The sequence below is a fragment of the Podarcis tiliguerta genome, assembly GCF_965153285.1.
Source record: "Podarcis tiliguerta genome assembly, chromosome: 5".
Taxonomy (NCBI): domain Eukaryota; kingdom Metazoa; phylum Chordata; class Lepidosauria; order Squamata; family Lacertidae; genus Podarcis; species Podarcis tiliguerta.
The window spans coordinates 23,513,539-23,527,462 of NC_139538.1; the positions used below are offsets into that span (position 1 = coordinate 23,513,539).

Consider the following 13,924-nt stretch of genomic DNA (forward strand, 5'->3'; position numbering starts at 1 on the left):
AGCATGACTCAGATTCTAACAAGCACCCTACCATGGAAACTGACAGGAAAGGAGTTTACATAATGTCAAGCTCAGTTAAATGAAGTATAAAGTTGAGCACGCTGTCATTTGACTTGACTTGACTTCCAAGCACTCTCCTACTGAAGACACACAGGGCGACTGAATGGAATTGTGACTTTCAAAGCAGTGCACTCCATGTGACATACTACACTGGGTTTTGCCGGGTTATCAGGTTAGCTTTTCAAAGTGTCAACTGGGGCCACTAAAGCCTAATCACGTTGTAGATTTGTGTATGTGTGCGTGCTTTATGGCAGCACTTCAGCACCTGCGTACTATTGGGTTTTTAAACACAGTGTAGCTAGTAATAGTAAAGGTATAGAACAAGTAATAGTAAAGATAGATGCTTGTTGTGACTTTATAATTTGTTTGCAAATCTAAAGGGACTGCGTAACAATCTTGCCACTTTCAAATTGAAGTGCTCACAACATTGCAACTTTATATGCCTACACTTCTTTTAAACTGCACACGCCGATGAATGCTTATTTAGTCTATTCAGAGAACCATTAATATTTCCCAGCTTTGGGAAACAAATTTTACCCAAAGTGTCAACCTGGGAACCACATTTTATCTAAGACAAGGGTGGAGAAACTCAAAGCAGCTTACGACAGGAATAGAACAATACACAATGATAAAAACAAACAGTATCTTAAGGAAAAGAAGAGTAAAAAGGCAATGGCCACATAAAACTAATCCCAAGGTACGGATTTCTTCCCTAGAGAAGAAAATGTGGTTCCTTTCTTTTGGAGTCTGCTAATGATCCCAGGATCCACATTTCTGATGGCTGGGGGAGCTGGACAAGGGTCTCAGAAGACGAATCAAGTTGTTGGGCATGCTCACATATAATTAATTACGTTATTGAGACCAGTGTTAGAAACTGAGATATGAAAGCTGGAGCTAAATGGCACCTTAAACCTAGGTTATGGGCACAACAACGGAATGTCTAGGCACACGCTTTTATAACAGGAATACAAAGTTGAAAATGAATGAACTGCAGCTAAAATATTATGTTCATTTTTCACATGGTCTAGTCCTTCCCCTGCCCACCCCCCCTAATATTCTTAAGAGGGTCTCTTCTCCAGTCTTCAGAGAGTAGCTGGAAGTGGGGAGGCAGAAAAAGGTCCTCCTCTCCTTCCACTCTGCAGTTTTAATCTGAAATCTTAGGCGCAGTACTGTGCCCAGAGCTCAGAAGCTGCTTGCGCTAATGGAATTCCCTGTCGCAAAATGCGCCTAGAACAACGGGAGTTTCGGACACTGAGACACAATGCAAAAGGGATTTGTTTGATTTTGTCAGACTCAAAACCTGTTCCTTTTGCATTTTTACTGCTGGGTAATATTCTGTATTAACAACTCCTTGAAAAATATTTCCATTTACATTATTAAACCAAATAAGGAACCTGGGACAAAAGAAGTATCTCTTCACTTGCTGCAGAATATTTTCAACTCTATAATCTATATCAGGGTGGGGAACCTTTTCCAGTCTAAGGGCTGTATTCTTTTATGGACAATTTAAATAAGCATTTGCCTTTCCCTATAGATCCAACCACAGACTCCAATGGCTCCTAAATCAGCACCACACAAGCCAGCTTTTTAGACTACATAGTGCTGTCATGTCAGGTCAATACAAAAGCCACTTTGTACCAGTTTATTTGCTTAAAACCATCAGTCATCACAAAGCATCTCTCATGAAAACAAGAAGATCATTTGAAATGCCAAACATTACGGAATATTGCCACATGCTAGATAAAGGCACAGATCTAGTTCAATCTTGTATCAAATTATGGTCTAGATATGGTCAAGCAGTTGTGCTTGCCTTATTTTCTGGGTGAAAGACCCTGTTGCAAATAATGCTGTCGTAAGTAACATACTTATCTTGGTTTGAAAGACAAATCATTTTAGAATTGAAAATAAGTTTTGTCTCTTAAAGTATACCTGAATGTGCATGAGCGAGATACAAGATGTGCGAAAGACAAAACATGACATGGATTTCATTCCAAAGGATGCTGGTGAAACCGAGGCTTTGTGGTTTTGGATATTGTCAGGGAACTGCCATCGGAGCTGGAGGCGGAGAGGAGGCTCCAGAAGGATGGCGGAGAGGGTCCCAGTAGGGAGAGAGGTAGCCCATCTGCTGGGGAAGGAAATCAGCGTAACACCAGTGGAGAAGGGGGACAGATGGGGGAATCGGAGAGGTGGCTCCAGGACTCTTCACCAGAGACCAGCGGAGAGGGCACGAGTACTCCGCTGCCCACACCCACTTTGCGCAGAAGACTTCCGCGCAGGAAAGGTAGGAGGAGACTGGGCGTCAAACAGCTTCTATGCTGGAAGAGGTTCAAGAAACGCCCACTGACAGATTCTGCCAGCGACTGAGGCAGCCACGGAACTTGAGGCTGTCCAGACAGAAAGGGTTCAACCAGGCAACCTAGCCAGGAGTAACGGCAACTTACGCACGAGCAACCCCAGAACCATTACAGATATGAATCCTACTGCTGCAAATTAGGATAAAATACATGGTTTTTTTAAAAAATGCACCCAAAGGCTAGATCCACAAGGGAAGGGGAATATCCCCATACACAACCATTTTGGGTCATGCCTTTGTTTGTAGCAGAGTACAAGTTAGCGCTTGCCTGATGTCAACAGGCAGGCAGTTCCAAAGTTTAGGTGCTGCCATACTATAACTATTTTGACATTTTCACATATTAAAGAGAAGAAAAACAGTTTGCCAGGCCTGAATAATAGTAAGAAAAAAATCTCTGAGCAAATGATGTTTGCTCTTTTAAACTTGAGAGCTAAGCCTTCTTTAGGAACCATAAACCGAAGATGGATGCTTCCACCCAGATCTGTGAGACCCTCCAGACATTGCACATGTTGCCAGAAAACATCTGCAGCCAGGAGCCATGTGTGCCAATGGAGGTTCCCTGCATAGCCAGGAATCCTAATCTTCTGAATCAGAAGACAGGGTGGAAAATAAATAAGGCTTTGTGGTTCTTCAGAAATGCTCTCTATAGAGAATGCGAACAGAAATAAAAGGGTGCCAGCAAACATCCCTGACTTAACCTCTGTGGATATGGAGTTTCCATTTGTCAAATTAAAAGCATTAACTTACCCTAACTCGAAACCGCATTTGTTTTTTCCCCAGATTCAAAGGTCAAATATTGACGTTAGCAAATGTGGCAAATTTTGTTCCACTAGGGCAAATCTCTACCCACTAGGGAAAGGTTGATGAGGCATCTGTTTTCTAGTTTAACATATTTTGATATCAAATGGTACAGCAGAGAACACTGGCCAAGGCCATTTCCCCCTTTTCGCAATGTTGATGATTCTTCTATGTCAACATAAGAAGCTTCCTTATACTGAGTCAGACCATAGTTCCATTTAGCTCATTATTATCTACCCTAAGTAGCAGTGTCTGTCCAGTGTCTGACCTGGGGGAGTCCCAGGCCTAAGCTGGGGACTGAACCAGGGACCTTCTGTGAACAGGGCAGAATCTCCACAACCTAGTTTTGCTCTCCCCAATTTTCCTGCTCAAGAAGAAAGCAGTTATAGGTTTTAAGAACAGACATCCAAAATACTAACTGATGTGTAATTTTTAGGATCTTTGCTACAGCCTATTTGAAGGGGATTTATATCCGCTTCCCAGCCTCTGGGAAATTTACTTCTATATGGCAGAACAATTTAGCCAGCACTGTATGCCATCAGCGACCATGACATTGTGTCCTTTGGGAGGCAATTGGAGACAATGCGATCCATCAAAGAAATTATAACAGGTATTCCTGAATCTGTAGAGAGGTGAAAAGAGACTGACAAGGCCACACTGGTACTCAGGAAAAGATACAGTACAGCAATACCATATCCAGCAGGGAAGATGAAAGATAACTGGTGTGGTCATCTATAGCTCCAAGCTAAAATCCCTCCAGTGTATTTTTAAATGTCCTAAAACCAATTGTAGGAAACGCTTATCCTCTCAAGCAGGCCCAGGCAATATCTTATAGAGAGCATCCCCAACTTAAGAGAAAAATTCAACAGGCAACAAAAGTTGACTGATTGGGGGGGCACACTGAGGATTCAAGCCGTGCAATAAACTCTAGCAAGAATTCGTTGCATTGTATTCCAACACTAAGAACAAAAGAATGTAAGAAGAGCCTGCTGGATCAGGCCAATGGCCCCCTCTTCTCCAGCATCCTGTTCTCACGGTGGCTAACCAGATGTTGGTGGGGAAACTGCAAACAGGATTCAAGCACAAAAGCACCTTCCTGTCCTGTGGTTTCCAGCAACCGGTATTCAGAGGCATTGCTGCCTCCCATTGCGTATGCAGAACATAGACATCAGGGTTAACTTGTCCTCCATGAATTTGTCTAATCCTCTTTTAAAACCACCTAGGTTGGTGGCTGTCAGGGAACTGCCATCGGAGCGGGAGGCAGAGAGGAGGCTCCAGGACGATGGTGGAGAGGGTCCCAGTAGGGGGAGAGGTAGCCCATCCGCTGGGGAAGGAAATCAGCGTAACACCAGTGGAGAAGGGGGGCAGATGGGGGAATCGGAGGGGTGGCTCCAGGACCCTTCGCAGGAGACCAGCGGAGAGGGCACGAGTACTCCGTTGCCCACACCCACTTTGCGCAGAAAACTTCTGCACAGGCAAAGGGGGAGGAGACTGGGCGTCAAACAGCTTTTATGCTGGAAGAGGTTTAAGAAACGCCCACTGGCGGATTCTGCCAGCAACTGAGGCAGCCAAGGAACTTGAGGCTGTCCAGACAGCAAGGGTTCAACCAGGCAACCTAGCCAGGAGTAACGGCAACTTACGCACGAGCAACCCCTAGAACCATTACAGTGGCCATCACTGCCCCCTGCGTAAGCGAGTTCCGTGGCTTAACTACTCACTACACAAAGAAATCCTTTTTCTTTTAGCTGTCTGCAATCTTCCAATGTCCAGCGTCATTGGATGTCCATGAGTTCTTATGTTATGGGAGAGGGAGAAGAAACTTTTCTCTACCAACTTTCTGACTCAACCACAATCGATATACCATCAAGGACCTCTTCCTCAATATAAAGCTGTCACCTAATAACAACGCCCATTGCCAATTTACATCAGCCAAACAGGACATTCCACATTTAAGTCTGATATTTGAAGCTTAGGAAGCAATTCAGTCTTTTAAGTTTTGAACAGAATGCTTTTAAAGGATAATTAGAAGAGTTTCGATTTGATATCCCGCCTTATCACTACCCAAAGGAGTCTCAAAGCGGCTAACAATCTCCTTTCCCTTCCTCCCCCACAACAAACACTCTGTGAGGTGAGTGGGGCTGACAGACTTCAAAGAAGTATGACTGGCCCAAGGTCACCCAGCAGCTGCATGTGGAGGAGCGGGGAAGCGAATGAGTGAGGCTCATTACCAGACTAAATTTTCCAGAAGTTTACTAAGAAGACATTGTCTTCTGAGTGGTAACATAGTCCCAACCATGACACTTTACTAATTCAGTATTTGGATGTTCTGTATTCCCATCATTTTGAGAACCTACCTTGTTGACTGGGTTAATGCTCCAAAGTACTTCTCCTAAAGTGCATATATGCCCACCACTATGTCTTCATAAAAATGAAACACTACCAACTGCTTAGCTACTGTTAAGTAACTGGGAGTGGGCTGCAATATTGCAGACTCCCTTCGTCTAACCATAGCACCAGTGGTGATGTGGGCTGTTCTTAGGACTAGCCAGGGCTCCCACTTAGCCTAGCATCTGAATCCACACTGGTGTCTTTTCCTAGCTCACAATTTACGAGAGGCTTAAAAAATGGTTTTTCACTCCTTTCTGTGTTGCTTCAGTGATGTCTTGAGTGACATAGCGCAGCAAAGCATCTGGATAGGAACACTTCCTCGAAGCACTGTTGCATGGAAGAGGACTGACGTGGCATAGCCTGAACCATGTCAGTTTATAAAGATAGAGGTGCTGGGGAGTTTTTCCTCCCTCCTACAGGGTTTCACATTAAACAACCTATTTAATTTAGCACAGAAGCATGGGCAGACAACTAGAGCAAGTCTGAATTCAGTATTCCACATATGTAGCCCAATCCAAGGTGCAGTTACTCACAGTAAGCGCTACTGAATTCAAAGGGACTTACTCATTGGTAAGAGATTTGGAACTGCAGCCAGTTTTCTAAGGAGGTGGTTATTTTATAGTTGCGAATCTTGACTTTGTACTGATTTATTCCATCACATGGAATACTGAGCAGAGATATTCTAAGATCCGGGGGCAGCTCCACAGTGAACCCTGCGGGGGATGACCTCATGCCTTGGAGCAACAGCTTTCTCAGCAGACTCCCATGATTCTTCAAATTAGTTCCACACATGCTACCATAACCCCTCCATCGGCAGTGACCGTCCACAAACCGAACACATTTTTACATTCAGGAGATGCTTCAGTTGCTATAATGTTATTTTAACTAGTATGTACTTATAACAATGATGTTTTAACAAAAGCTATGTACAGAATGTCAGGTCACTAGCATTATTTGCCTGATTTCAGCAGCAAGTAACAAAAGTTCAGTTTGTTTCACAAGTTATACACACCTGAACCAGTTCCATTTCTATTAGCAGTGGAACATATAAATATTCGCGACCACAACATTGATTACAACATGTGATAAGCATATACCATTCTTAAAAATATGTGGTTCAATGTATATAGGAAATGGAACACATTTTAATTATTAACCATATGGGCCCTTGTTGTTTAGGAAGTTGCTGCTACTGCAAACAGAAACTGAAATTAAAATTAAAGTCACTAATTATATCACATTCCAAAGATGACACGGTCTTGCACAGGTCATCAGGTGTGCATTGATTTGGTGTTGTTTTTTACTCTTGTCAAAATGATTATGGAAAAATGAACATAAACATCCCACTTCTCTACCCACTTTGAAATTGTTTTGATTGAAAAGCAGGCTAAACCACACATAAATACCCCAAGAAATCACAGAAACCTATGAAAGAAATGTGTGTTTTTAAAATAATAATAAAAAACCTGGTTCTGTAAATTGGGGAGTCGCAAAACATTTTTATTTACAGCAAGCCTCCACAAGGTGAGAAACAAACTGATTTGAATTTACCAGCTCTTGCATATACCAAATCTTGTACTCTAGAAGACTTGGGAGACTCTGGCTGTGTCTTCAACTCTTGGAAAGCAGATCGAACAAGAGTCAAGAGACTATGAACCCACTGCTGGCTTTGATATGGGTGTGGGGATGAGATCAAAAATAATTACAGAGATTACTATCTCAGGCATCACCCAGTTTTTGATAATTAAGCCAAGCAATGTGGTACAACAGTAAAGATGGCCTAAGTGACAAGATTGGGATTCCAAGCTAGAATCCAGCTGTCAGTTATGTCATGCTAATATGAAGACCATTAAACTGCATTCTATATGCCTGGGATCGCCAATGTGCTGCCTTCCAGATGTTGCTGGACTACAACTCCCATCACCCCTTGCCACAGCCTTTGTTAGCTAGGGCTAATGGGAACTTGAGTCCAATATCTGGAGGGCACATTGGCTACCCCTGCTGTGCACTCATATCAGCTCTCAAATTTGGTCACAGCGTAACAAAACAGTAGCAAACAATAGGCCAATGTGTTTATATTATACTGTTGCACAACAGGCCAATGTGTTTGTATTATATTGTTGTTCAAATATGTAATATTTAACTATTCTGTAAGCTAAGCAGAGTTATTAATAGCATTCTTCCCAAATAAAGCATGGCAGTTAACATTTATTATTAACATTTGAAGAATATGCTCAACCTTTTTTTTTTTTAGCATTCCATATGGTTACTCTAAATAGAAACTTTTGAGTAGAGAAATAAAAACAAGGCATGTACAAGGCATTTTAGAAAATCTGAAGTAGAAAAACAAATTAAAGTTTCTTCAACTGCTCCAGACACTTCCCAACCTGACTTTGGCAAGTGTCAGAAATGAAGACGAAATTTGGTTCCCTAGTCCAATATGCGTGTATCAAAGCCTTCTTACATTTTCCACTGGCAAACCTAAACTGTGACTTATCAGCAAGTGGCAACATTCACTCGGTTATCACATTTACTGTTGTGGTATAAAGCAACTCAAAACTATCTATCAAGTTGAAAATTTTGGTTGGATAAGAAACAATTCCTCCTTTTTTAACACGTGGTAAAACTTCCTCGTCCAATGTACAATGCATATTATAAGAATCACAACATAATTTGAATAAGTCCACAGTAAAAAATAAATAGATCTAAAGGCTAATTCTCAAATTACAGCTACACAATAAAGTTCTGAGTGACACAAATTTTCAACAAAGGCTTCAGAACCACCACCTGTATTTTGGATATGGCAAGGTAACTGGAATAATCAGATGTGCTTACCCTCAGCTCTATTTCCCAGTTTCCCTTACACTTATGAGCCCCTTGGGGACAGAGATTTATCAGGCATGCTTACTATAAAACACCATAATGTACAGAGATGGCACAATAATTTCATATCGAAGTAGCGGCTTTGGGGGCAGGATATTATTTGCAAGCCATTTACCATGTGGGCTGGTCCAGTTCCATAGAGAGATACCATATAAACACCATACCTTCCCGACAACACTTTTCTCCCTGGATTGGAGGATAGGGCCTACCCACATGGAAAGAGGCTTGGAAACATTGCAGTAACATCGAGTTACTCCTGCAGCCACCCAAAGGCAGTAGTAACACCTGGAAATTAGCCATCTAGAAATAGTTCGCAGGTGACATGTGGTCTTGAACCTTTAGAAGGGAACAGGTTAGTTACAGCTGGGTAGCAGGTGAGTGAAGGAAACAAGCAAATCCCTCAGCAACTTGCAGGTAGCCATTATAATAGGCCTTTCCTCCCCACCTTGAAATAATTACAGAGTTAATTGCAGAGCAGCATATCTAGATAGCATCACAAGTTACTATTCAGTGCCACTGGCTGTTGCAATTAATTGTTAAAAGCAGGTGCCTTAAAGTCATATGATTGTGGCTGTGTGTGTTTTGAAAGGGGAGGAGGAGGGGCTTTACTGACTCCTGAGTCAAGTGCACTAGCCCATGGGAAATACCTGTCTGCCACCATGCCTAGCACAGGAGTCAAGACCGCATTTTAGCAGCTGAGCGGGTCTTTGCCCCCTCCCCAAAATAAAATATTTGAGGGGGTCACACAGCCCCTGCAGTTGATGCGCGCTGATATTCACATGATGTGTATGCACCATGTCATGTGAGCAATTATGTGGGGCGGGGCTTACCTCCCCCCCCCCACACACAATATTTTCTTCAAGTTGACACCCCTGATACCTAGGCACCTTTTTTCCAGTGGGAAAACACACTGACTAGTTCAGCTTGGCCCTCCATCCCCTCACACAAGAAGTCCCAAGAAGTCGGGGGGGGGGAGAGAAGGGGGCGTTGAACAGAAATCAATTCTCCACATGTTGGAAAAAGGGTGTCCCTAACTACACATACCTGAGAGAGCCCTTTGCGAGGTGCCAGGGGCTCTTGCCCAGGTGTACCAAACGCGAGTCAGGGTTTGTGTGTGAGAGCGCGGGCGGAGGGGGGTGGGTAAGGGAAAGGGCGGCTTCCCTTTCGGGAGCCGACATTTTTCAAAAGTTTAGGGAGGTGCGCTGAAGGGACAAGCGAGCCGGGTACACGGAGGAGGAGGAGAGAGGGGGGCGGGGAGCCGCCACAGCCACCGGGAGCCCGGAGTGCGTCAGGCCCAGGCAGACAGGAGCGCGCGCGCGCACGGAGACCCGGTGCGCCCCTTCCGCCCTCCGGAGAAGCCGAGTCCTACGGCGGAATCCCCTCAGAAGGGGGCCTCAGCCCCGACTGCTGCATGTCCTCTTCCCTCAGAGCCCCCCACCCCTCATTCTCCCCTCCCCCCCTTCCTTCTCAAGTAGCCACCGGGCAAACTTCTCCCCCTCGCCAAGCGCGCGCTGGCGGGGAACGGGCGAAAGCGCGGGCTTCCTATTACCCCCCCGCTCCCCGTTACCTCCTTCTGCTTGGGGTCTTGAGGGTAGACGTCGGGCGGCCCCAAGCGGGAGCGCTTGAGAGGTCTCTGCTCATAGCTGAGGAGCCCGAAGGCGGCCATGATCTCTCATGTTTAGCCGGCGAAATGAATGAGAGGGAGAGCGCGCGAGGGAGTGAGTTGGAGATGGAGCAGCCTCTGAGCGCCAGGGAGCAGCACTTGGCTGGCAGACGGGCTCCCCCTCTGGGCCTGGCTCTTCTCCGACAGGGGAGAGGGAGAGAGGCGGCGGGGAGACTGCTGCTGCTGCTGCACAAATGCGAGCCAACGCACAGAGGCGAGAGAGAGGGGGCCACCCCCTCAGTCACCCAAGGGCCCGGTAACTACGGGAGGGAGGCAGCGAGCAACTCGGGAATGAAAGCGACTCGGTGCCCAGAGACACAAAAGAAACAGCCACCCCTGCTGAGCTTAATGTGCTGCTGTTTCTTCCTCCGGCTGCTGCTGCTGCTGCAAAGTCTCAGGCTAGAACAAATGTCACCGGAAGATTTTTTTTCCACCAGGGATGTAGTTCCATTGGCACCACGCTTCGTTTTTCTCTCTTCCCACCACCCCCTTCCTCCTCCTCCTCCCAATAGCTCAGGTTATTGAGGATTTTCAGTCGCCACTGAGAAGGTCAACAGGGGCGGGAGGGATCTTCTCCACATACACGCGATCAGAGCACATCAATCAATCAATCAATCTGAAGTCGGAACTGTCCCACCCATTTCCACACCCATCATTGCTAGCGTGGCCTAGAAGGAATCCAAGGAGCGTTGGATTGACCATGAAAATGCACCTGATCGTGAATGTAATAATGTGGTTAAGGGATAACTAAGTCACATCCATTACTGACCTATAGTGCCTATAGTACTATGGGAATTGTTCTGTGGGGGTGGTTTCAAAGCACACATTCATATTGCTGTGCTCCACTTCCTTGACATCCGTGTCAGTTCAGAAAAACTGTGCCACCTATGTCTAGAACCACTCTATTTTTTGTGATTGCATTTTTTCCTATAATTTTAAGGTTTTTCCCTACTGTTTTTAATGGTGTGTTTGAAATTGTTGTAACCTTCCCTGGGACTTTAATAGTGGTGTGCTTACAACACAGGAGCAGATGGAATTCATCAACCTGGGAAGGTAGTTCACCTAGGAGAAAGAAAACTGATCCTAAACCTCTGCTGCCTTGTGGGACATCTTTAGGAGAAGAAAAGGCTAAGAAATAAGCCCTGCACAAATGCAAAGTGGAGTCCCTAAGATGGATAGCGCTTTGAACACCTCCTTCCAGCAGCTTCTGGTGTCAAATACATTGCTGTGCTTACCTTTAGATCACATCAGTGAGGCCAAGGGTCTTGTCATCTGGGCAGCCCAGGACCTCCATACACACTGTCCAGGCTTGCACCCCAGGGAAGTCACTTTGGTACTGCTAATGCAGCGTTTTGCCTTCACCCTTAAAGGACACTCCATTGTCTCTCAAGGCAGGTGGATGCCAACAATCTAATACAACACAGATTAGAATCATCAGCAGATTTCTTTTGCAAGAGTGAGGTAACATCTCTGCAGCTCCTTCTGAGAACAAAAAAGGTTAGCCAAAGGTTAGGTGTTGTTTGCTCTTGGGTATGTATTCCTGCAGTCCAGTCCTATGCATAAGTACTTGAAGTTCTGTGTATACCCTGGGAGAGAGCCAGTGTGGTTTAGTGGTTAAGAGCGGTAGACTTGTAATCTGGGGAACCGGGTTCGCGTCTCCGTTCCTCCACATGCAGCTGCTGGGTGACCTTGGGCTAGTCACACTTCTTTGAAGTCTCTCAGCCCCACTCACCTCACAGAGTGTTTGTTGTGGGGGAGGAAGGGAAAGGAGAATGTTAGCCGCTTTGAGACTCCTTCAGGTGGTGATAAAGCAGATATCAAATCCAAACTCCTCTTTTCTTCTTCTGGGGAAAGGCCCCATTGAACTCTTCACTTTTGAGCAGAAATTTATAAGAGTGCAATAACAAAGAGTTAAATGGAGCTTACTTCCAAGTAAGTGTGCACAGGAAGCAGTGCCACTGGGGCAGGATTTAGGGGCAATGACCCTGTTCAGCAAAATGAACAGGAGGGCTCCCAAATGCAACAAGAGGGCTGACCCACCACATTTTGAAGGAATAATGTAAAGTATTACACATTACTTCTACCCCCACCCTGCAAGCTACCTCTGTTATGAGCATGAAGAAGTGAGACCATACCAGCATATAACACCTCTGATTTGCATTGGTTGCTGCTTGCTGCCAGGCCAAGTTCATGAGTCCAACTTTAATAAGAATTAACTGACACAAAATGTTAGCATTTCAGCTTGGGGAATAAACCGTCAGGGGCTTTTCCCCTTGTGCATTATTTACTTAAAGTACCTATTGCCTCTCTCACAACAAGAAGGAAAAACAATGTTGAATTCAGAAACTTAAAAAAAAAAGCTGTATAAAATACACATAGGTCCCACTTTATGAACATTTTAGAGGTCCATAAAAATCTGTAAATGTTTCTCACGTTGCCCAAAATATAAATGCAGCTTGTCTGAGGTGAAAATAAAAGTCACCAAAATACAGGAGAAAGGATCAACTTTATTTCCACTAAAAATGTCTACCCAAAATGTAAGATTTAATTATTTCCATTCTGACATTTGCTGATATGAATGATCGCCGTCTCAACAAAGATGTGTGTCAACATTAATTATTCTGCAGGCAAATACAGTTTGTTCTAACCAGAGACTGTTGTGGGGTGAGGAGTGGAGATAATAAAATATAACAAGCATGTGCACTTGATTAAAACATATGATCTGATTTGTTCTGTTGAGGAAGTTGTCCCTGAGCTAAATGTTAAGTATTCAGTGACCTTGTACTTCTTGTTCTCATCCCTATTGTATAGCATCACCACCAGGTCCTAGCAGCGCAGGAATAGTGTTTGTTTAATAAATGAAGTGTATCTAAAAAGTGGAACTACACTAAGACAGCCTCAAACCACACAACTTGGGAAGCAGCTCAGATGTATTATCCCCAAAAACTCTGTACCAGGAAAGAATCCAGCAGCTATTTCTTTATTTGGTAGCCAATACAGAAACATAATATGCCTTTATAGAGACTATTTTAAATGTATTATAATCTTTGCAGAATACCATGTATGTGTAGAATTGGTTTTCATAACTACATAGTTGTTATACAACAACTATTGATACATAGTTGCTATATGCAATATGTTGTTTTTAAGGACATATAGAAACTTCATTCCAGTAGTTCCATTGCACATGTGCAGGCTTCAAATGCCACATAAATTATTGTGGCACTCCATGTACACATCAGAGCTACCTACACCTCTGGCTCTCAGCAAATATATCTGCAGGCCCTCAGTGCAGCTTCTGTAGAGTATGTGGACCTACAACAAAATGAGTTCAGAGTTGCTGAGTCTGCAGATGCAAGGCAATGTGTCCCGATAGAGCATGGGTAGGCAAACTAAGGCCCCAGGGGCCAGCTCCGGCCCAATTGCCTTCTAAATCTGGCCCGTGGATGGTCCGGGAATCTGTGTTTTTACATGAGTAGAATGTGTTCTTTTATTTAAAATGCATCTCTGGGTTATTTGTGGGGCATAGGAATTTGTTCATTTTATTGATTTATTTTCAAAATATAGTTCAGCCCCCCAAAAGGTCTGAGGGACAGTAGACCGGCCCCCTGCTGAAAAAGTTTGCTGACCCCTGCAATAGAGCCTACATGCATGTACAAAAGGCAGGAGACCTTGTGGACAGCACTGCAAAAACCAGTACATTAACAGCTGGATGTCCCCTCCCTTGTAGAATGCAGTAGCTACACAGCTTCTCCCAACACCTGTGGTGGATGTTGATA

General features: G+C 44.4%; 1 protein-coding gene and 1 long non-coding RNA gene across 4 annotated transcripts in view; both read right to left on the minus strand.

Moving 5' to 3' along the window:
* Positions 1-11,398, minus strand: part of MED12L (mediator complex subunit 12L) — a 162,609-nt gene extending 151,211 nt beyond the window's left edge. Inside the window, exon 1 of one of the 3 annotated variants that reach the window (XM_083442526.1) lies at positions 10,050-11,398. In XM_083442526.1, coding sequence (XP_083298652.1) covers positions 10,050-10,148 — 99 coding nt within the window. In that variant the 5' untranslated portion in view covers positions 10,149-11,398. The remainder of the gene's footprint in view (positions 1-10,049) is intronic. The other 2 variants (XM_083442527.1, XM_083442528.1) reach the window with 2 other exon arrangements.
* A 1,933-nt stretch (positions 11,399-13,331) lies between these two features.
* LOC310678753 overlaps positions 13,332-13,924 on the minus strand; it is a 36,151-nt gene continuing 35,558 nt past the window's right edge. Inside the window, exon 3 of the long non-coding RNA XR_014511936.1 lies at positions 13,332-13,460. This is a non-coding gene — a long non-coding RNA (uncharacterized lncRNA). The remainder of the gene's footprint in view (positions 13,461-13,924) is intronic.